General features: G+C 32.8%; 2 protein-coding genes across 2 annotated transcripts; both read left to right on the plus strand.

Moving 5' to 3' along the window:
- Nucleotides 1-7,533: 7,533 nt before the first annotated feature.
- Nucleotides 7,534-13,631, plus strand: LOC143533507 (uncharacterized). The gene is made up of 18 exons (XM_077028270.1): nucleotides 7,534-8,168; nucleotides 8,739-8,822; nucleotides 8,920-9,124; nucleotides 9,209-9,326; nucleotides 9,758-9,850; nucleotides 9,981-10,062; nucleotides 10,172-10,231; nucleotides 10,307-10,359; nucleotides 10,460-10,626; nucleotides 10,712-10,943; nucleotides 11,529-11,586; nucleotides 11,664-11,720; nucleotides 11,811-12,053; nucleotides 12,148-12,215; nucleotides 12,293-12,349; nucleotides 12,443-12,536; nucleotides 12,639-12,779; nucleotides 13,295-13,631. Exons 1-18 carry the CDS (start codon nucleotides 7,704-7,706, stop codon nucleotides 13,373-13,375), a joined length of 2,358 nt encoding a protein of 785 aa, XP_076884385.1. The 5' UTR covers nucleotides 7,534-7,703; the 3' UTR covers nucleotides 13,376-13,631.
- Nucleotides 13,632-17,910: 4,279 nt separating this feature from the next.
- LOC143533483 (large ribosomal subunit protein bL9c-like) lies at nucleotides 17,911-20,420 on the plus strand. The gene is made up of 7 exons (XM_077028253.1): nucleotides 17,911-18,072; nucleotides 18,165-18,292; nucleotides 19,045-19,090; nucleotides 19,172-19,269; nucleotides 19,361-19,408; nucleotides 19,918-20,073; nucleotides 20,172-20,420. The coding sequence occupies exons 1-6, from the start codon at nucleotides 17,911-17,913 to the stop codon at nucleotides 20,036-20,038; spliced, it is 603 nt and encodes a 200-aa protein (XP_076884368.1). The 3' UTR covers nucleotides 20,039-20,073; nucleotides 20,172-20,420.
- The last annotated feature ends 2,072 nt before the right edge of the window (nucleotides 20,421-22,492 follow it).

Consider the following 22,492-nt stretch of genomic DNA (forward strand, 5'->3'; position numbering starts at 1 on the left):
AAGGTAAATATTTTTAACCTATTAAATATCTTCATATCTAACATATGCACCAATCATAACATCTTTCTTATCAAATTCTTTTCAAGGAAATTATATCATTTACCGGTGAGAATAGCATAACTCCAATTTCAAATGATGACAAAAACCGTTCGAGTTCACCATCCAATTTAAAGAGAAAACTTGGAGATATCTATGACATTGACGATCCTCTTGTTGCAAATTCAAGTACCAAATCCAACGAAAAACAGGTTTTGTGTGACAATTCTGGAGATAACAAGAATCTATTGATTCCAAAAAAGGAAAAAATAGATATGCTGTCGTCACTTTTAAAACAATATTTGTGTTTCTTTTGTTTTTGAGGTTGTCGGTCATGATTTTCTGGTAAATACATTTGTGTTTGTGGATTTTTTTACATGTTTGGTTGCTTTGACATTTAAGACTATTTTAATGGTTTAATGCTTTGACATTGGGTTCATTTACGTTGTTAGATTTTAACTTATTATCATTATTATTATGTTAGATTTGTTGGTTTGACAATTAATTGGTTATAATTAACATTTTAAATTAATGGTTTCTACTTTCAATATTTAAATTTTTAATATGCTTTTCAAAGGTTTCTGCTAAGTTTGGTTAATATGTTTTATAATTTTTTTTTAATCAAACCCGTGTGTGACACGGGTTTTTAACCTAGTAGCAAATATATATTTAGATTTATCTTAAGCCAATTCAATTCACGGGTCGAAGGGAGCTGGGTTGAGTCAAGTACGGGTTGGGTTGGCTGACTCGGCCCGAGCTGGGCTTAAACTCATATTACCAACATGAAATTTGAGCTTTAACTTGGCTTAGTTTGAACTCAAGTAAGGTTGGTCAACGGTTTTTCAAGATTAACCGTTCAACAAAAGTGTAAAGGATCAAAAGCTACATAGGTTAGATGGAATCTGAGAGGTGAAAACTGGATTTTGATCGATGGGTATCATAACCAGGTTTTTTCTTTTCTTTTATTTATCTTCTTTTTTTTTGCACCGGGGGGGGGGGGGGGGGGGGGGGTGGGGGGGGGATATGTTGTCTATGTACGTAGAAGAATAAGAAGATGTCGAAGCTGTTGATCGTGAAGTTTGAACTAAGGTGTTAAATTATCCCCTGAAAACTCGAAGTACTTGATGAGGTTTGTTTCACCGTTTCAAATAGCGCAATGGCATCTTTGGTACATGTTTCGTTTATATTAACACATATATGAGATTAAAATGTTATACTTTTATATAAGTTGTGTTGCACCAACCTTAACTATTTTATTTGCATCACGGTATGTGTGAGTCTTATTTCTTAAATAGGTACACATTGGCTAATTTTTTAACCAATTTAATTTCATTATGTGTTGGTTATAATTATATAACTATTAATTATGAAAGTGTAGTTATATCACATTAAGCTAATGTAAACCATTTGAATATTTTTTTTATTTTAATAAAATTGTATCGGTTAACTACAAGATTGACATGCATGTGTTTTGTTCTCTTTTCCACGACACAAAAAAAGTTTAGTTGTTTATTAAACACGTCACACAAACCAACCTCAAACATTTATTTTTTTGTTTGTTATGTATCTGATCGTGTCAAGTATCATCACACTTAACGTCACAACTCTTCGATTAAACATCATCGTCACGTGGATAGTAGCCCGACAATCGGGCACCAAGTCATTTGCTCGCGGCTATATTCCATACGTCTTACATGTGGCCAAACTAAAAACCTCATGAGGGGGGGGAGGGGCACTGCGTGAAGAACCCCATCACGCGTGATGGGTTCACCCCACACCGCCGGCGGTGGTTTTATCACGTGAGTGATGGGGGAGTTGAGTGATGGCCATCACGCGTGGAGAAGGGTGAAAAACAATGAAAAGAGCCGTTGGGATGGAAACCATCACACACCACACCACCACCCCTAGTAAAAAACCATCACATGTGATGGATTTGGGGTTGATGATATGACACCATTTGATTGGATGGGGTGTGTGATAAGTGATGCCATCACATCCATCACCCCTTCCCCCTAAGCATGTTGTAGTCAAGTTATATTATATACTAGGTTAGTTACCCGTGTAGCACACGGGTTGAAATAATAAATTAATTTATTTAAATAATAATATAATATCAAATACAAAAATATGTTCAACAGATATAAAGATATATTATACGATAAAATATATTATACATTACAAAATATGAAAATAAAAAGTTAGAAAATTCATTAATCTCTACATATTTCTTTGTACATAATATTTATAGTTTTACTTGTAACTTTACTTCCTATATAAAAACTTAGTAATTTTACATTGTTTGTGATTTTAACTCTATATAATGCAACTCATAACTGGCCACGAGTTAAAATAATTTGTTTAAAAAATAAACGAACCATCTATAGTGACTGGCCTTAGTTTTATTAATCTTAATTGCAAAACACAAAATAAAGTGAACATTTCGTTGTTTGAAATTAAGCATTTCATCTAAAGGTGTAGAAATTTTCTTTTTAAGAATAAAAGTGTGAGTTCCGGTATTACTTCCGGATATGATTTTCGCTTCTATAACAAAGTTATCATATTGTATTTTCACATGTATTTTAGTTTCATTGCATAGACCATTTAACCATCATCACTTCAACATCATCTTTCAGGACTAATCTATAACTTGATAACCTTAGATTTTGAGGTCATTTAAAACATCAAGAAATAAATAGTTTCTTGTAATGCATCATGATATGTATGATAGATACCATCTGAGTAATGGTAATATTTTTCATCTTCGAAAACATGGATTACAAACATTTGCTAATTTCCTGAATGACCTCATTTTTTGGTGCATGTATAACTCGTTCACTAAAGAAATCTATATATTTGAGATGTTTAATAATAGAAGGATATACAAAGTCAATTTATCATTTGATTAACAATGTGTTAATGTCTAACATTTGCATTTCTAAGGTAAGAAGTTTATTTATCCATCTAAAAAACAAAAATGTAGTCTAGAGTTTATATATTTTTGTATATTTTTAAGATGATAAGCTTAACATAAACGATGGGTTGATTAAAAAGTAAAATAAAAAAAAGAAGTTGTAAGTGACTCTTTTTTTAAACCAACTCGTGAGCCAAAACTCATTCTAATTATAAATTGTTTTAACCTGAATCATGCTTGATACTTTAACCAATTATAAAAACCGGCTCATTTAAATTAACATCAACACTAAGAATGCATCAACAATGAATTTGTCTTTCAAGGGTTTGAAAGATAAAAAAACTTGTAATTTAGCAAATATTATATATATTTAACAAGTTAAAGTTTATTAAAATATAAATTTTAAATTAATTTTGTCTCTTCATCCAATAATATAATTTCTTATATAACCTCAATATTAATCAACTAATATAATATATTTAAAACCTTACTTTTTGGAATCATTATTCAAAATTAACATGAAAATTTGTTACTTATAAAAATCTAATATTAATAACTAATTAACATTAAATTAGAAAAGCTATAATTATTAAAAAGGGAGAATGAAAGATTGAAAAGAAAAAAAATAAAATAAAATTATTAATAAGAAAGAGAAGTTGTATTTAATATGAGTGAGGGGAGGGAAAATTTTGTAAGGATCACCATGGCGATGACATGTGCCACTTAAAAAGCTTTGTTTATTATACTAGGGTATATACCAGCGTAACACGCGGGTGGAATAACATGTCAGTAAACATAACAAATTCAAGCACACAAAACTTCTTCAACTTTCGGATCAAAACGTTAATCATTTACAATGTCTAGATATTAAAAGTTTAAAGTTACAATAAGTTAGTGTACACCAAACCACAAAAAAAAATCAACAAACAGATCTAAACATGTTCTTTCATATTAAACCACCATCAACTTATTCAAATATTATAACAAAAAAACACATTTTGTTTCACCACCTGAAAATTTTAAAAAACAATATTATCCAAATTAAATATATCATTAAAATAATAACATGTTTAATAATGAAAGCCCGTGTTACACACGGATGAAAGTTATAATAAAAGTAAAAAAAATATCATGTAATACGTAAATTGAGTTATATTATATAATGATTTTTATTTTTGACTTTTATAATAAGATTTTGATATATTTATACACTATTAATTATAAACTATAATTTGCAAACCAAACATTGGTGTTTGATTTATTTTAAAACAAAACATGCATACCGATATCATTATACATTTTATGTTTATAAAAATAAGTTTTAGAACAAAATGTTGTCACACATTAAAAATGCATTTTTTATAACGTTGGAAGAATTGGAGACGAAGACTCAAACAATGATGTAAAATTTCAATATATTTCAATGGTTAGTAACCTGTATCATACGTGTGAATATATATATATATTATATAGCTTATTTGTAAATGTAAATGCTTATTTGCAATAAATTATTATATTGCACATATTGTAATTAAAATCATGGAAACTTTATAATTTATTTTTTGGGTTTTTTCCATATATAACGTAATTTGTTATATATAGAAAACAAAATGTATCTTACAATATAATAACAGATGTTTAAGTCAAAGATATTGAAATATAAAAATGGTAAGGTGTAAATGTTATTATTTCAGTCAAAATAAGATGTAACAACTAATTAGAAAAGGTAATAAATTAATAATAAAAACTTACCAAACTTATAATAATTATTATAAATTATAGAGATTATCATTAATAAATAGATAAATATAAGATACAAATAAAATTTTCTTTAAAACATCGGTTATGATTAAAATATATTAAATGGACTTTAACCAACAACAATATATGATTGATTATATAAAAATCAAACAAATTACATGAATTGCGAAAAATACATAAATACATGAATAATAACAAAAATATACATCAATATTAAACAAAAAATAAGATATCTTATCAACAAATCTTCAACCCACGAAATTAGCTATATCAAGTTGGGAACATAACCTGAAATGAGAAAAAATTAAATATTAATATCACATAATAAACAAATTACCAATTATGGAAGATTTTAATTATGTAAACAAATGTAAAATTGATGTTCTAATTGATAACCAAAATATTTGAATCGCGTTACCGGAAAAACGAAATAGGGAAAATCTCCATTGTATCTTTGATTTTGATATAGAACCTAAAGAGATTATAAGAAAATCATATAATAATTAATATAAATACTAACAAAAACGGAAAACAAAAACCTTACCGTAAACTTTACTGGAAAACCGTAATAACTTCAAAATATCAATTCAATCTTGGATTTTGATATACAACCTAAAGATATTATTACAAACTCATATAACAGTTAAAATAAATATAAAACCATATCGGAAAACCTTACCGGAAATATATTATTGCCGGAAAATCATATAACATTGTTGGCCATTAGAGTATAACATATAACCTTACCGGAAAACGATTAATCCCGATCTACATTACCGGAATATAGAAGATAGTGGATGGTGAAGTTAGTAAGCAGAGAGAGAGAGAGAGAGAGAGAGACATTAAAATGATCAGGGTGGAATATCTTAAGGTTTAAATTAATGTTTACAGACCCAGACCAGACATCGACCCGGACCCGACCCGAGAGGTTGGACCGGACATTAACCCGGATGACGTCATAATTTATATATATATATAAATAATAACTAACGTCGGTTAACAGTTCAAATTTCAAATGATTATTGATCATGTATTGAGAAATTCAGTCATTGCCATAATTACCAAAACCTTCCATTTATAATGGTTCTTTCTATATATAGGATTTGTATTTCAAATAATTGAATATCAGTGGTCCTTGGTTGGTTGACCATTGTTGTATTTGTTAAGTTTTTATCTCGGGATTGTGCCAGGGTTCGATTCCCATCATTTTTGATTTAATAATATACAAGATAGGAAATGAAATAGATGACTTGGCAATGATGTGACATTGATGTGGAGAGACTACTTGAATGACATGTGGACAATTGATGTGGAGAGGCTAGTTGAATGACATGTGAACAATATGTATTGCTTTAATAGTATTGTTAGATAATATAGATTTTTATTTTTATATGACCAATTAGCGAAGGTCTTTATTCACGTGGATTTACACTTGTATATCTCTATCCTTGGAGTCCGTATTTCATTGTATTTGATTGTCCCAGTTGTTTATATTCACGTGGCGGATCCTTAATGGAGGTGACAACATATTGGTAGTAGACCCGAGACAGTGCCTTCGCGCCTCTCAAAACATTTTCTTGGAAATAAAACAAAAATTTGAAAGGAAACTAAAATGACAAATTAAAATAGCAAATGAAGAGTCCAAGCATTAAATTTAGTTATGGACTTTAATGCCCCTGCACATTTTTATATTTTACTATTTTCAGCTTGGCTTCATCACATACTTTTATTATTTGAGGACTAAAATTGAAAGTCCAAATAAGATTAATCAACATCTTTAAAAATTAAAATTATTATTCGTACATTTAAATGTGATTTAACTTTTATTAATTTTTTAATTTAAAACATAACTCTGTTTCATTTAATCTATGATGTTATAGTATTTTATTTTAATTTTATTAAATATGACTAAACTAAGTTCTTTTTGTAAAATTTACATTGTAATATAGATAGAAATAAATATGTTGTATTTAAATTTATATAAATAACTATATAATAAAAGTTATAATAATACATATATTTTTTTAATTCAAAGCCTGTTATAAAATAATTCTAGAAGTGATAATTTTAAAGATACCAAATATAAGAATAAAAAAAAAAAACGCTTGTAGGTATTCAATAGTCTCATTTTAAAGTTGTAAAAAATAAGCTTGTTTGATTCGGCCAAAACACCTTAACCATACACACACAATTACCGTTTGCTTTATGTGTAATTATTACAAGTATTTTGAATATTAGAATTATATTTATTTTTTATATTACAAACAAAAGTTTCCAATAATTATACTATATATTAATTTAAAACTTCTTGTCAGCTTTAGAGTTGTACTTTTGGCTCTTATTGTTATATATACTGGGTTGTGCTTGTTGGTTTTAATTTGCAAATTATAAAAATTTGTAGAGATGTAAAATGTTATTATCAACAACCTTCAAAAAATCATCATAAACATGAAAGTTAACATAAACATAAAATTCAAATTGTAAACTCATTCAAGTATCTCTTTCAAAGTTTACTTATAAAACATTCCAAATCTCAGTAAAACTAACTTAACCCAGTGTAAAATTTGACTTTTGTAGTTACTCAAATTACTCTAGCAATGATAAATTAAAATTTTAAATAAAGAAAAGATTAGAATATATTGAATAAATCTACAAAAGCCCAATTAGTTTGTAATATAAAGGACTAAAAGTAAAGTTTAGGGGTAAAATCGTCCAAAGAAAGAAGTTTCTGGTGGGGTTTATTGTTTGTTCACAAAAGGAATATAGCCTTTGAAAACCCTACCCTTTGAAAACCAAACCAAATCTCAATTCCATTCCATTCCATTCCATTCCATTCCAAATATAGCCTTCACCGATTCCATTCCACTCCTACAATTCCGTTCTTACTATTCAATTCTAGGGTTTACACCGTCAATACAGCTGTAAACCAAAACAAATCTCTCCGAAACACTCGCAATTCCAATTCCTATAATTAATTCAATTACTCCCAATTCCAATGGCTGACGAATACGTCGTGTTATCGTCTATTCGCCCTGGCTTGAAACGCGAATTCGCCTTCGCGATGAAATCTCATTCGGAGAATTACGCTGTCTGTGGCCGGACACGTGCACGCAGGCCCACCGTCTCGCCGGAGCCTTCCCCGGTTAATAAGAAGCTGAAAAACGCCGATCTAGGGCACGGAAATGACGTGGACGATGAGGAATCGAAGAGCGATGTGGTGGATGAGCAGATGGAGGTTGAACAGATTAGTTCTGATTTGAAACCGGATGATAATAATAATATTAATAATATTAAGATTGTTAATAAGGATGAGATTAATGTAATTAGCTCTGATGGTGAGAATGAGAATGACAAGAGGTTGGAGAATAATATGCTGAAGAAGTTTCCGAGTAAGTTGAAGGAGTTGCTTGAGACAGGCTTGCTCGAGGGATCGCCTGTTAGGTATGTCCGTGGATCGAAGGTATACATTCACATCTTTGAAGATTGTTACAATGTTATTAGCATATTGTAGGGCTGTAAGTGGACCAGAACCGAACAGGATGAGACCTTGTCCGTGTTCATCTGTTAAGCTAAGCTTTTGTCGGATAAACGGATGGTTCGTGAACACTCTACCAACGAAACTTTGTGTTCGTCCACCAAGGAATTGAGTTTGTTTGTGTTTGTTTGTTAATATTGTAAACGGACTACGGACAAACGAACATATGGACAGTAATAGACACTAACTAATAGACACTAATGAACGTTAATGGACAAATATACATAAACAACTCTAATGAACAAATGAACATAATGATTACACATTAATTCGAAAAGTATAATCATCGGCAGACGTTAGCAGACGTTCACGAACGCGGCCTCTGTCCGTGTTCGTCCGTTAAGTTTATTGAACTAAAATTTTTTGTTCATGTACGATTCGTTTATTGAACGTACGAATTTCTTGCCGAACGGACGTGCGGTTCATTTACAGCCCTAGCATATTGTTTTGTTGATGTTAGTTATGTGGTAACATAGTTAATAAACTGTTGATTAGGTGAAACATGTAGATAAAGGACTTGCAGGTGTGATAAAAGGATGTGGAATTTTGTGCTTCTGCGATACATGTGGTGGGAAGGAGGTGAGTGTGCTACTGTTACATACATATTGTTATTTAATTAATCTTGAGGCTATGAGAGGACTGTTTTGATTCTGATTAATGATATTGGTAAATTTAGGTTGTGACTCCTAATCAGTTTGAGTTGCACGCTGGAAGTGCAAATAAGCGTCCGCCTGAGTACATTTACTTGGATAATGGTAGCACGCTAAGGGAGGTGCTTAACACCTGTAAAGCTGCTCCATTAGAGGGAATGGAAGAAGCCATTTTAAAAGCAATAGGTAGTTCTTACAAAGAGAAACCTGCATGTTGCTTGAAATGCAAAGGTGAGTTGTGTATGTTATTCAGAGTGTTGAACTTGCATGATATATTGATTTGTTTCTTAATAACTAAGTTTTGATGATCTTTAGGGGCCTTACCTGAATTGGGTAACCAGAAGGCAATGCGTTTGTGTGATTCGTGCACAGATTTAAAAGAGTCTAAGCCTCAACCCCAAGTTCCTGTGCCCTCTAGTGATATTGTTGACAGGTATTTGCCTTCTATTACAGTATATTGTTAGTGTTAAGTTAATAAGAATAATGTTAAGAGGATACTTAGCAAATAGTCATTACTTTTGGTAATGTGTTAGCTTAGTGTTTGAAGAGACTGCACATTCGATGGATACTTACATATAGACCCATAATAAAAATGTTTGTTTTCATTTACTTATGCTGATTAAATCCATTAAATATGCACAACTCTGCTGTGCTATTTTTGCTGGCCTTCTTAGTGATAGGTCAAGTTTATAGAAAATGGATCAAACATCAATTTCATTGGTGTTGATGCCAAACTTATATACTCTTGTACACATTTTATATGTTTAGAACTGCACAAATGATCATATGCATTGTTTTGTTTTCTTTATTGATTTGCTTTTTTTCTTTTTAGTTTTTAATAATATCTATACTTGTTATGTTCAGGTCAATATCCTCTGTGCCTGCTCCTAAATCTACCACCCGAGTAGCCAACAATAGTTCTGCTCGAAGCAAGAGCCATGGAAAACTAACCAGAAAGTTAGTAATCTTATCATGTCACTTACTATGTTCTTTCTTTGTTGATCAATGTTGATGTGCCAGTTTCTAGAAGTTTTGAATTTTTTTTGTAAAAGAATGATGTCTGAATTATAATTATTTTGTCACCCAGAGACTTGCGGATGCACAAGTTTGTTTTGGAGGAGGATGTGCTAGCTGATGGAACAGCATTGGCATATTTTGCTCGTGGCGAGGTAGTTTTTTACATTAATCAAGTAGATACAAGTGTATAACTGTAACATTGTTTTCATATACTGCTTCTTTATTTGTATGGTTTATAATAATTTTTGTTACCTTTGGCAGAAAGTTTTGGAGGGTTATAAGAAAGGTTCTGGAATCTTTTGCTATTGCTGTAAGAGTGAGGTACTTGTTGGTTCAAATTTAGTCTGAAATTGTATCTTTCTAGATTAACTTATTGACTGATATTTTCATTATTAGGTCAGTCCTTCACAGTTTGAAGCTCATGCTGGTTGGGCTTCACGTCGCAAACCGTGAGTTTTCTATTTTACACTTTTACCTTATCATAATTTTGCAATTTTTTTTTTTATTCTTCATGTAAAGAAATTGTGAAACTTTTATTCTTTTTGACAGTTATTTACACATTTACACATCGAATGGCGTATCTCTTCATGAGCTGTCAATAAAACTTTCAAAACAAAGGAAGCTTTCTGCAGATGATAATGATGATCTGTGCTCCATCTGTGCAGATGGTGGTGAGCTTTTGTGTTGTGATAATTGCCCAAGAGCTTTTCACCCTGGTGAGATATTTTTCTTTTTATTGCTATTTAGTTAATATAATGCATTTTTGTTTAAATTAGTGTTTGGTAATTGGCTAAACTGCAGAGTGCATCTCTGAGGCTGTCCCGCAGGGTACTTGGTATTGCAAGTACTGCCAAAATATGTTCCAAAAAGAAAAGTTTGTTGAGAGAAATGAAAATGCACGAGCTGCTGGTCGGGTTGAAGGTATCGATCCGATCGAAGAAATAACTAAACGTTGCATTCGCATTGTTGAAAATCCAGTTGGCAGTTCTGGTGTTCCAGCTAAAAGAGGAGCACCTGCTTGCGTTTTATGCAGGTACACCTCTTCTTAGGCTTGTAACTGAACTGAACGTTCAGTGTACATTTTGTGAACTATTCGTAAATGTCGTGTACGTTTGTTCGTTTAAATTTTTTCATGTTCGTTCACTTATCTTCATTTATGTTTGTCAGTTTACGTTTGTCTAGATTTGTTTGTTTACGTTTGTTAATATATTTGTTTAAAATTTTTTGGCCTGTTACAGCGTAGTCTAGTTTAAATAACTTTTTAGGCCCAACACATTTTCTGTTTTCAGCTATGTTTGTTTGATTAAGGTCGTGAATTGTTCGTTTATATCGTTAACGAACAAACATAAATGAACATGAACATGCTCATTTTCTTAACGAGCAAACACAAACAAGAAAAGCCCAGTTTGTTTGGCTTGTGTTCGATTGGTTGTTCGGTTAAAGTTAAATGAATGGACATGAACATGCTTTATTGCTTTGTTTGTGTTCATTCGCTTTGTTTGTAAGCCTACATTTGCTTCTTTTTTTATTATGTTTGTTCAGTTCGTTTACGCGTGGTGTTTCTGTTTATTTTTGTTGCTACTAAATGATTAGATGTTTAAATGTTATATTTGTGCAGGGCTTATGATTTTAGCAAGTCTGGTTTTGGCCCAAGAACTGTCATCATATGTGATCAGGTACGTTTTTTTGTAACATTGCATGCCTATGGGGCAGTTTAATTCATACATATTAACTTTTTTTCCTTTAATTTCAGTGTGAGAAAGAGTACCATGTTGGCTGTTTGAAGGAGCATAAAATGGACAACCTTAAGGCATGATAAACATGTTTTAGATATACGCATGTTTTATTTTTATTTTTTTCATATTTTTCTTGTGTTTATATATTATGTTCTTAACTACAGGCATTGCCTAAAGAAGAATGGTTTTGTTGTACCGACTGCAACAAGATCCACACATGTTTAGAGAACCTAGTGGCTAGTGGTTTAAAAACTCTTCCAGAAGCTTCTTTGGATCCTATAAAGAAAAAAGTGGAACAAGGATCAGAACCCAGTGCTGAGCTGGACATCAGATGGCGACTTTTGTGTGGTAAAATGGCTTCTGATGATAACCGAAAATTGCTAGCCAAAGCTGTTTCCATTTTTCATGTGCGTAATCATTAATTACCTTTCGTTTGTGTATGTGATTTAGACTTTTGAGTATTTGAATTTTTTTACCATTTGCCACAAATTTATATTTCAGGATCGGTTTGATCCAATTGCTGACTCAACCACGAGCCGCATTGATCTCATTCCTCACATGGTTTATGGGTAATTAATATTATTTTTGATGTTTAATGGCTAAGTCAATGAGTTGTGTACTAATTGGAAAATTGACATTATTTCAGGAGAAGCTTAAAACAACAAGACTATGGTGGGATGTACTGTGCTACATTGACAGTCAAGTGAGACCTCATTTCTTTGTTTAAACTTTAAACACGTCTTATTGTTACAAATTTTCAACAAATTATATTAATTTTGTTATATCAACTGTGCAGCTCTAATGTTGTATGTGCTGGCATTTTTCGTATCTTTGGGCAAGAAGTAGCCGAAATTCCTTTAGTGGCAACAAGTAAGGAATATGAAGGACAGGTGAGTCAAATTTGGGCGGGTTGTGTTGACCTGGAACAACTTTTGTTGACTGTTTATTTGTTAATGTCTTTTGTTCTAATTTATGTGAATGCTGTCGTGTAGGGTTATTTTCAGGCTCTGTTTGCTTGCATTGAAGAACTGTTAGCCTCTTTGAATGTAAAGATTCTAGCACTTCCTGCTGCTGATGAAGCTGGATCCATGTGGGCCAACAAATTTGGGTTTCAGAAAATGCCTGATGTTGAGGTATGCTCTTTTTATTTTTTCCTTTAATATTTAATTAATGTCTTGTCAGCATTAGGGCTGTGCACCGGGTTGACACTGGACCAGACCGAACTTGGACTAAAAATTTCTTGAAAATCAAAATCTAACCAAGAACATTTTTTTATTGGATCTTTTAATTAAGTTTCTAAAAGTATAATAGTGGCAACTATGTTAAACGGGTAAAATAAGGTTTTTATAAGATCAGTTAATTAAAATAAGGTGACTTTTTCTTAATTAATATACTTTTGTTTTCGTAACTGGCACTATTTTTTTTTCAAAAAACTAATAAAGAGATTCACAAAATTGTTTTCTTCGTAAACCGAACCTGACTCGTTACTCAAGTTGTATGACCTGCCCATCTGCAACCTCTAATTGAAATATTGTAATATAGTATGACCTCATGCGTTAAAGGTCATATTTCTTTTACAAATATTGTTATATGGTACAAACACAAACACCAACACCAACATGATGACCGGGCTGATATTATGTTGCAGTTGAGGCAGTATAGAAAGAATTATCAGCTGATGGTTTTTCAAGGAACTTCAATGCTGTACAAGACTGTTCAGAAGCCTTAAGGGTTGGGTGGTAGATAGTTAAGTTTTATCGGGCCTGCTGTGACTGGTTAAAAATGCGATTCTTTTGGTTATATTATACTATATATGGAGAAAGGTCAAACATCACCTGTTTTGGTACAAAATCTGGTATTGGAATTTTTTTGTTTTGCTGGTCCAAATTGAAATGGGCTGACCCGTTGGGCGTTTTTGGTTAGAAGATATAAACTTTTGTTTTGGAGTTTATGCTGATATCAATATGGATATAATTTTGGTTTTTTGACTTTTTTCTTTCATATCTATTATTGTTGTTTTCGTTGTTCAAAACGTAGTTCGAATGAAATATTTAAAAGTTACAGATGTCTTGTAATTATATTCCCTACAACGCATGTATAACGATACAGTTTAGAGATAAAAAAAAGCTAAATAAATAAATTAATTGATGAGTTTGATTTACATGGTTAAGACTTTATATTGGTTGTAAACTTTTTAAGAAGTAAAAACTAATAAGCACATAATCATACATTCATACTTTGGTTTCACTACTCTTGTTTGCTAAATCGATTGTCAATTTTTTGAGAAACCTCAATTGATTTGAATATATCAAAATTTGAGAAAAGTACGTAGATAGCCATGGATTATTCTAATTGGCATATTGATGTGTAAGCATTTTGTGACATAAAAGCTAGAAGCAAGAAATAAGTACTTGAGAGATTTAGAGATTAATCCACAATTCATTCATGTCTCAACATAAAAGTAATTGGCCATATCTATAGTCTAACAAAAAAACTAACGATCTGCTGCTCTAGATGAATTCACGACTTTCTTCAAGGGGTTTATAGACTTCTTTGGTCCTCCAATAGTGACGTATCAGTGGTTGCGACACCACTTGTCAGGGCCCGAGAGGGTACGACTTGTTTCATGGGTTGGAAGCATGAGGTAGAGTATAAGTACTATTGAGCTTCGCATAGGAATGTCATGGTTTGGTTTTAGAACAACAAAAGGAATGGAAGTTGTTTTTTTGGCTATGTTTAGTCATTTGGGATAGTGGAGGAGTGATGTTTCGGTTATTGTAGGCCCAAACTGAGAAGGGAGAGGTTGTGTTTTGACTTTTGATCATAGGAGGTCGAAAGAGTTTGAACATTGGTTAACTTTGCCTTGAGAGTGGCGTGCATTTAACTGAGACATGACTTGTGCAGTTGTGCATTGCCAAAGTTACGTACACTTCCTAGTGCTACGGGTTAGTTGGTAGCGTCCACAATAGAACCAACTCGGATATCACTTGTGCATACCGAATAAGAACACAAAGAACCAAAAAGAAACATGAGATTTAAGATTTACTCCATTTCTTCACATCAAATATTATATATATATATATAAGATAAATAACAAAGTTTGGTGTCACATGGTTCTTATTGATCCCTTTGACGGCAGCTGGTTGGCCGGTTTAGTTTTTCTTTCTTTATTCTTTGCCAAATATGTGTAGTTTTTGTTTTTTTTAGATGTTGTATATACAGTAACATATGGAACCGATACTGGCTGAATTCGCGTTGACACGCCACACCCGAGTTTTAGCAACAACGCTTTGGTGTTACCGACAAAAAACGTAACCGTTACCGACGTATTCACGTCGACACACCACACTTAGTTTTACTAACAACGCTCGCGTTTTACCAACGCCCTGGTTTCAACACTCAGGTTTTACGAACATAACAATACTGACCGAATTCGGAACGATCTGGTTTTACCAACAACGCTCAAGTATTACCAACGCCCGGGTTTTACCGACAGCGCTCGGGGTTACCATAACAAACGAAACCGATATCGACGGAATTCGAGTTTAACTCGCACCTTTTTTAAAATAACAATAATAAAAGCTTAAAAATATATCGTAACAAGACCCATTTCATTTCATTGCATTCCGGATAAGATAAATGTAATATACCGAAAATTCGAAACAATAAAATAATAAATGTCGATTGTTAGAATATTGATAAACCGATAAAACGTTAATAAACCATGATTTAAATATATAATAATAATATTAATAATAATAATAAAAGTAAAAGTAACGATAAATGAAGGGCTATTCTTGCCAATTAATGAAAGAAAATTTGAAAACCATGCAATCTTCTTCTTCCTGACTTTTCTGACGATGTGATCGACTCAACAACAAACAATGCGACTATATCAGGATTTGATTTTGTTTCAAACTCGTTTAATATATATATACGATAACATTCCAACGATTTTCATTGATCCAAAAACCTAAAATCTTAACCTTTTCTCTCTACCACATACACCACCGCCGCCTCCCTGCAACTAGCCGGAGAAACCGCTAACGGTTGTAGCTTGAGGAAACCACCGTTGCTGCATACGGATCTATGTTAGCAAGAAATCACCAACATCCTCGTTTCCTGCTCTTTCGAGTTACGCCACCCACAACGGAATCACGAGTGCCGGAACACGGCGCCACCACCACCTGTCGTTCGAACACCACCAGCATCGTCACTCTGCTCGCTGCCGCCACCGCTTCCAGTTATCACCGGAGAAAAACATCGCCACCGCCGCTACCGGTTCGGATTTGTTGTAACTTGTATGTGTAAACAGTTAGAGGTAAAAACTTTGATTCTCTTCTAATCTTTTAATACAAACTTAAGGTTTGTTGCTTGTTGAGTATCAACGTTTGATTCCGGCGACAAAACTCTTTGACAACCATAAGTTATTTTTGAAAGGTTTTAGAACACACACTTAGTTTTCTTACAACTCTGGTTGTTGCTTTGTTTTTCTTTTTATGATATTGTTCTTGAAAACGTTTACTTCATGGTCCACCTACTTCCAAAATATATATAAGAGGAAGAACATGAACTGGTACAGTAAGTATTTTTGAAGCCTTAATAGTGTTATTCTTGTTCACTAATTCATCTATTTTTCTTTTATACACGGTTTAATAGAGTTAAATCCATGAGATCATTCTCATATTTATTGTAAAACAACTTGTCTAATTAGCTAAAAAAAATGTTATGGTGAAAGGTTTTAAAAGTTAACTATTAATTGTTTCTGTACAAGGCAATTTTGAACCCTAAACGATGATGGAAAGATATAAGTTAAAACGTAAAGGTCTCTGTCACCGGAACATTTTTAAACCAAGGAATGAGACAACTTAACGTAAGCTAAGTAAATCTTATATATTTGAGATGATTATAATGTAGGTGCTAGTATGACTTAGCGTGACATGAATTTATTTGCTTATGCTTAATGGCTAAGGTACGGTTTCTGGTTTCCTTCACTCATAGTATTAATTATATTCCGTTACTTCGTAGTACGGATTCTGGTTTCTGTCACTCATAGTATAAATTATATTCTGTTACTTCGTAGTACGGTTTCCTGTTTTTGCTATTTTTAGTATTAATTATAGTCCGTTAGTTTGTTGTACGGATTCTGTTTTTCTTCACTCATAGTATTGGTTCTAGTCCATTTTATATTCGATGTCCGTCACTTCGTAGTGCGGATTTTTGTTATCTAGTTCGGTTTATTCGTATGATATGGTTATATTAATTTTATAGCATGCAATAGGTTATATATATTTTGAATTCATTATTGCATGTTCCTGTTTAAATATCTTTTAGTTATACGACTTTAGTTCAGTACTCTGCTACCCGAGCATTTCTGACTTGTCGTTGGGGCGTCAACGACATGACACTTATCGTGACAGTGCGTAATCAAAGTTCACGGCGTCTCTGAAAGTACTCATGTAGTACCTTGGCCACTTAGAGGCGTTTTAATCGATCTTAGCTCCGACTCCTGACTCCTGACTCCTGACTTCTGTTTGAGATGGAACAATGTGTGCACGCCACCCACACCGTCTCCTTGGTGCATGGACTAGCTAGCTGTGTACCCCTCTGTTTAGGCTCTGGGTGCTTCCGTATTACACGACTTGTTTATTTTAACGTCATCGTCGTGTATTTTAGTAATTATATTTTGTTTCGCTATATTTCTGGTCCGTTTTGATATGTGTATATGCATTTGGTTAAATTTGAGTATATTCAGATTACGTCCCGATCGTGTATCGGATTATGTTTCGCATTTAATTATAGTTCGGTCTAAAGCGTGGTTTTATATCCGCAATAGTTTCAGTTTTATTTCAGTATGTGTTTTGTCTTATGTATGCCTTTACCTGTACTATTGTTCTCTCCGTTACTGGGCAATTTTTGGCTCAGCCGTATTTTCTTGTTTGTGTCTGTCTTATTTGCTAACAGGTAATTCGGGAAATCGGGGAGATCAGTGATGAGAGTAAAATGAAGCTCAAGAATAAGGACTTGATTTAATTTTCTTTAAGCATTTAATAAATTTGACTTAGAATTTCTTTCAGTGTTTTTAACTCTTTTGGTTGCCATGAGATTCTTTTCATTTCATTTAAATGGTTTTTGTTTGGTTAATGATATCTGTAATAGTGACAAGTCAGCCTGCTCCGGGTTGGGGTGTTACAGTAAATGTAATAGTGACAAGTCAGCCTGCTCCGGGTTGGGTTGGGGTGTTACAGTAAATCATCATCATCAATGGCTTCTTCATCTCCGGCAGTAAGTAGTCTGTCATGGAGCTCATCTTCTTGGCTCAATAACCGCACCTTAACAACCACCACAAACGAAGGCATCATTATCAACAAATCATCATCAGCCTTTGTAGTTTTAGCTCAAAAGAAAGCCAGGAAAACACGAAAGGTACACCCAAATTATGCACATTTCAAATACTAATTTAGGCGAATTATGTGTTGGTTGGTTTGTTTGTTTGTTGTTTGTATATATAATTATAGATAATATTGATTGAGGATGTGACTGATGTGGGAAAGAAAGGCCAACTGTTGGATGTTAAAGCTGGGTTTTACAGGAACTTTCTCCATCCCTCCGGCAAAGCCCGGATTGTTACTCCGGTTCTTCTCAAGTAATTAATCTTTATATTATTGTTGTTCGGGTTCGGTTTTAGCTGATTTTTATGTCTGTCTTGTAGGATGCCCACCAACTGTTTGTGAACATGCCTCTTAGAATAAGTGTTGGGGATTTGTTTGGTATTTCAACTTAATGATTTGTGATTGGAAGATAGGTTAAGATTTGTTAATTGGGTTCAAAAAATCTTTTACAAAAATGCTAACATTTTCGGTCAATTGTATGAAGCCTACCAACTGCTTGTGAAAATGTCAGTTAGAAAAAATTGTTGGGATTTGTTTGGTATTTGAAATTAATGATAATTGTAAGAAGTAATGGTCTGTGGTCTACAAAACTTTTTAAATCTCCGACAAAAATTCTTAGGCTATGTGTAGTGGAGGGGCTACAAAATGGGGGCGTTTTGTGTCATGTGGCGCCCAGTTAGCAAAGTGGTGGTTTTTGTTTTAGTGGTGTGGTAGCCCAATATAATATATATATATATCACACACGCAAACATATAATAATAATAAAACAACAAGAGCATCAGGCGACAACTGCACGCCCCCCCCAAACCCAAAAATCGCTCCTTTGTCGCCGGGGGGGGGGGGTGTGTTCTCTACTTAATTTCAAAATTATTTAACATTTATAAAAAAATTTCGCAAGATCAAAACATCTAATGAAAGTTGAGTTGAGTGACTTTAACAGGACACTTTGAGGATCAAATGCTCATTGTTTTATCTTTCTTGTAATATTTTTTTGTTCTTTGGTTAGGGAAATGAAAATTGAGGAAGAGAGAATTGAGGCTGAAAAGAAACGGGTATTCACAGGCCGCTTTGATTAATAGATGGAATATTAATAATATGTTATGAACATTAAAAGTTTTTGTTTTGTTGATCAGGTTAAAGAAGAGGCTCTGCAACTTGCTCGAATTTTTGAAACGGTTGGAGCTTTTAAAGTGAAGCGTAAGGGCGGGAAAGGAAAACTGATTTTTGGAAGGTTTGAAAATTGAAACTATATAGAATCAAACTAATTTGATTATTAGTCTTTTCTTTTTGAGCTTGCTAGTAATGCTTCTTATTGCTTGCAGTGTTACTGCTCAAGATCTTGTTGATATTATTAAGGCACAACTTCAACGGTAATGTTTTGGTCTATGGTTACTTAAAATCATTTTCCTAAGTCTAGTTTAGGTTACATACTTACATTTGCAAATACAAGTTATTGTTTTCTAATGCAAATTCCTTTTTCCATTTTGGGTAATTTTTTGTTTTAGAATTACCCTTTAGTTCATTTTCATGACGCGAGTCTAGAGCTGTTTAAAAAGCTCACAGTTCGCATAATCAGCTTGCCTGTAAACGAGCCGAGCCGAGTCTGAGCGAGGTAGGCTTGGCTTGTTGGCTCTCTCGTTAGGCTCGTTTAGTTGGCTCGTTGGTTCACTCGTTTGCCTGTTTAACTTGAGCCCAAATTTTAATATATATAAGTATGACCAAAATTTTAATTTATACAAGTCATAAACTTTGTGGTTTATTAATTACGCATTATATGTATATTAATTTTTTATATACATCAATAGGTGTAAAATTAAAAAAAATCATTTAAAATATAAAATCTTAATTTTAATTGTTGTAATTATTTGTTTAATTTTAGGGATATCGACAAAAGAATCGTTTCTCTACCTGAGATCCGGGAAACAGGGGAGTATATTGCAGAATTAAAGCTTCATCCTGATGTTACTGCTCAAGTGAGGTTGAATGTATTTGCTAACTAAAAAAATGTACTTCTTTGAAGAGGATTTGTGTCAAGGTATGCGAACTAGTTTAGTTATAATTTGGATGGTATTTATGTCGTACCTTGTAGTTTACTTTGTGCGCTATTAATTCATTTTCATTTCATCTTTGTAGGATGAAAATTGTGAAAGTAATAATAGGACCGCGCAAGTTCAAGATCGAATCTTTATTTCTTTTTTTTGTTATGTGGTCACAGGATAACACTGGCATGTACACATCCTTGTTTATTTTGTTGTTAAATAGTTCATTTTGTTGAAATTTCAAGAAACACTTTATATGAGTACGAGTAAAGGATGCATGTAACAAAAACAATGAGACGTTTGTGTATGTTTTTAAGGGTCAATCCTTGATCACGGGCATGCATGTGGGCAACTATCATTTAACTAAGAAAATGTGATGTTTTGTTATATTTATTTCATTATATTAAAAAGACAAAATTTATGGTAATCATTCTTTATGCTTCAACACCCGTTAGCATAACCCAATACCCATTATTATAACTAACCTAACCGATACTAACTGAATATGTAACGTCGCATTGTGACGGGTTTTTTTAGTAAGTTACAAATTAAAAGTATAACCATGAAATGAAAAATGCAAATATAATTTCGACCCTAAAGATGTTATTTTATCTAGTCGCACACAATAATTTTGTTTGACAACACTAATTTATAAAGAAGATAATGCAACAAGTAATATATATTATTTAATGATATTACTAGTGGGCTTGAACCCGAGCGTTACAGCAGAGACGTAGCGTGAATTCGATTTGTATCATTTTGATTCAGTTTTGTTATGGTAACTATTTGGTACAAACACTCGTTAAAGTCTAAAAGATGTGTTAGGTTCGTTGGTTTCTTTTTATTGACTAAGTATTTAACTAAGTATGAAGTTAACATTAATTAAACTTATTATTTAGCTAAATAAAAAATATTAGTTATGAGACTAGAGAGTTGTAATTGTTTTGTACAACGCAAATTCGTAATTTATTGTGAGTATTAAACTTTAGTTTAAAACACATGCTGCTAACATGTATTGGTATTTGTTTACATTTTGAATTTTGCGTAAAATTATGAGTGTTTCATGAAAGTACTAACCTTTTGTTACATGTGGATAACCCCAGTATTATAATAGCATGTGTATGTAAATGCTGGTTGTACATAAAGCTTATATAGAGATATTAAAATGAATAGTAAGTTTGTGAGAAAGACAAAATATAAATGAAAAACTAAATTGTTTAATGTTGATTTGATAATTCAATTAGTTACACACATCTAACCATAAAATCTAGTTGTCAAAACAATCATAATATTTGTGGTAAATAAGCAATGCCACCACCCATGTTGCTATTGATCGATCAACTTCTGGCCCTAATCATCGGCTTATGGTTTAAGCAATAACCATTGCCACCTCAAACCCTAATACCTAGGGGGTGTGCAAATAGTCATAATTCGCAAAAGAATCCAAATTATTTGTAACTTTGTTGCCGAAATATCAGAAATTCAGATTTGAATTTGGATAGTGAACTTTAAGTTTTTGGGTTTTCGAAGTATTTTTAAAATCATAATTATATATTAATTAGTTTCAATCAATCAATCAATCAATCATACCCAGTAAAATCCCACCGACAGCAGAGCTATAGGTAGGGTCTGGGGAGGGTGGGATGTAGGCACACCGTACCTCTATCCAAAGGAATAAAGAGGTGGCTTCCAGAGAGACCATCGGCTCTAAGAACATGTGTATGAAGCAAAAAAAAGAAATCAAAGTTTAACAGTTATATAAAAACTACTACTAATTATAATAATATTAATAAAAAGGTCACAGTTTAACCGCAATATAAAAGCTAATAATAATAATAATAAAATATGTAAGGGAAATACCATTATGGTATGTGACCTAAATAAGTTAAGTCTAAGCCCTAAGGTATTCAATTCTCTCTAAAAATCCTTAACTTTAATTCTACTTCTCCACGAATTCCTATCCTCAACCATGTCCTCGGAGAGGTTTAGGTCTATCAAATCATGCCTAATCCTCTCATCCCAAGTCAATTTCGGTCGTCCTCTACCCCTCCTCCCCTCTATAGTAATGTTTTCTACGGATCTAACAGGATTCGTCGTCTGTCTTCTCTTTACATGTCCAAACCATCTCAATCTCAACTCTCTTATCTTGTCTGCTATGTTCGCCACCCCTAATCTCTCACGAAGCACAACGTTTCTTATTCTGTCTAGCCTTGTGTGCCCACACATCCAACGTAGCATTCTCATTTCTGCTACCTCCATCTTCCGCACTTGTGCCTTCTTGATGGCCCAACAATCTGTTCCATATAGCATTGCAGGTCTAACTGCCACCCTATAGAATTTTCCCTTCAGATTAGTCGGGAAACTCTTGTCTCATAATATACATGTGGCTGCTTTCCATCTACACCATCCTACCTG

This window comes from Bidens hawaiensis, unplaced genomic scaffold (genome assembly GCF_021521415.1).
Source record: "Bidens hawaiensis isolate Kalapana, Puna unplaced genomic scaffold, B.hawaiensis_p1.1 tig00009774_1, whole genome shotgun sequence".
NCBI lineage: Eukaryota > Viridiplantae > Streptophyta > Magnoliopsida > Asterales > Asteraceae > Bidens > Bidens hawaiensis.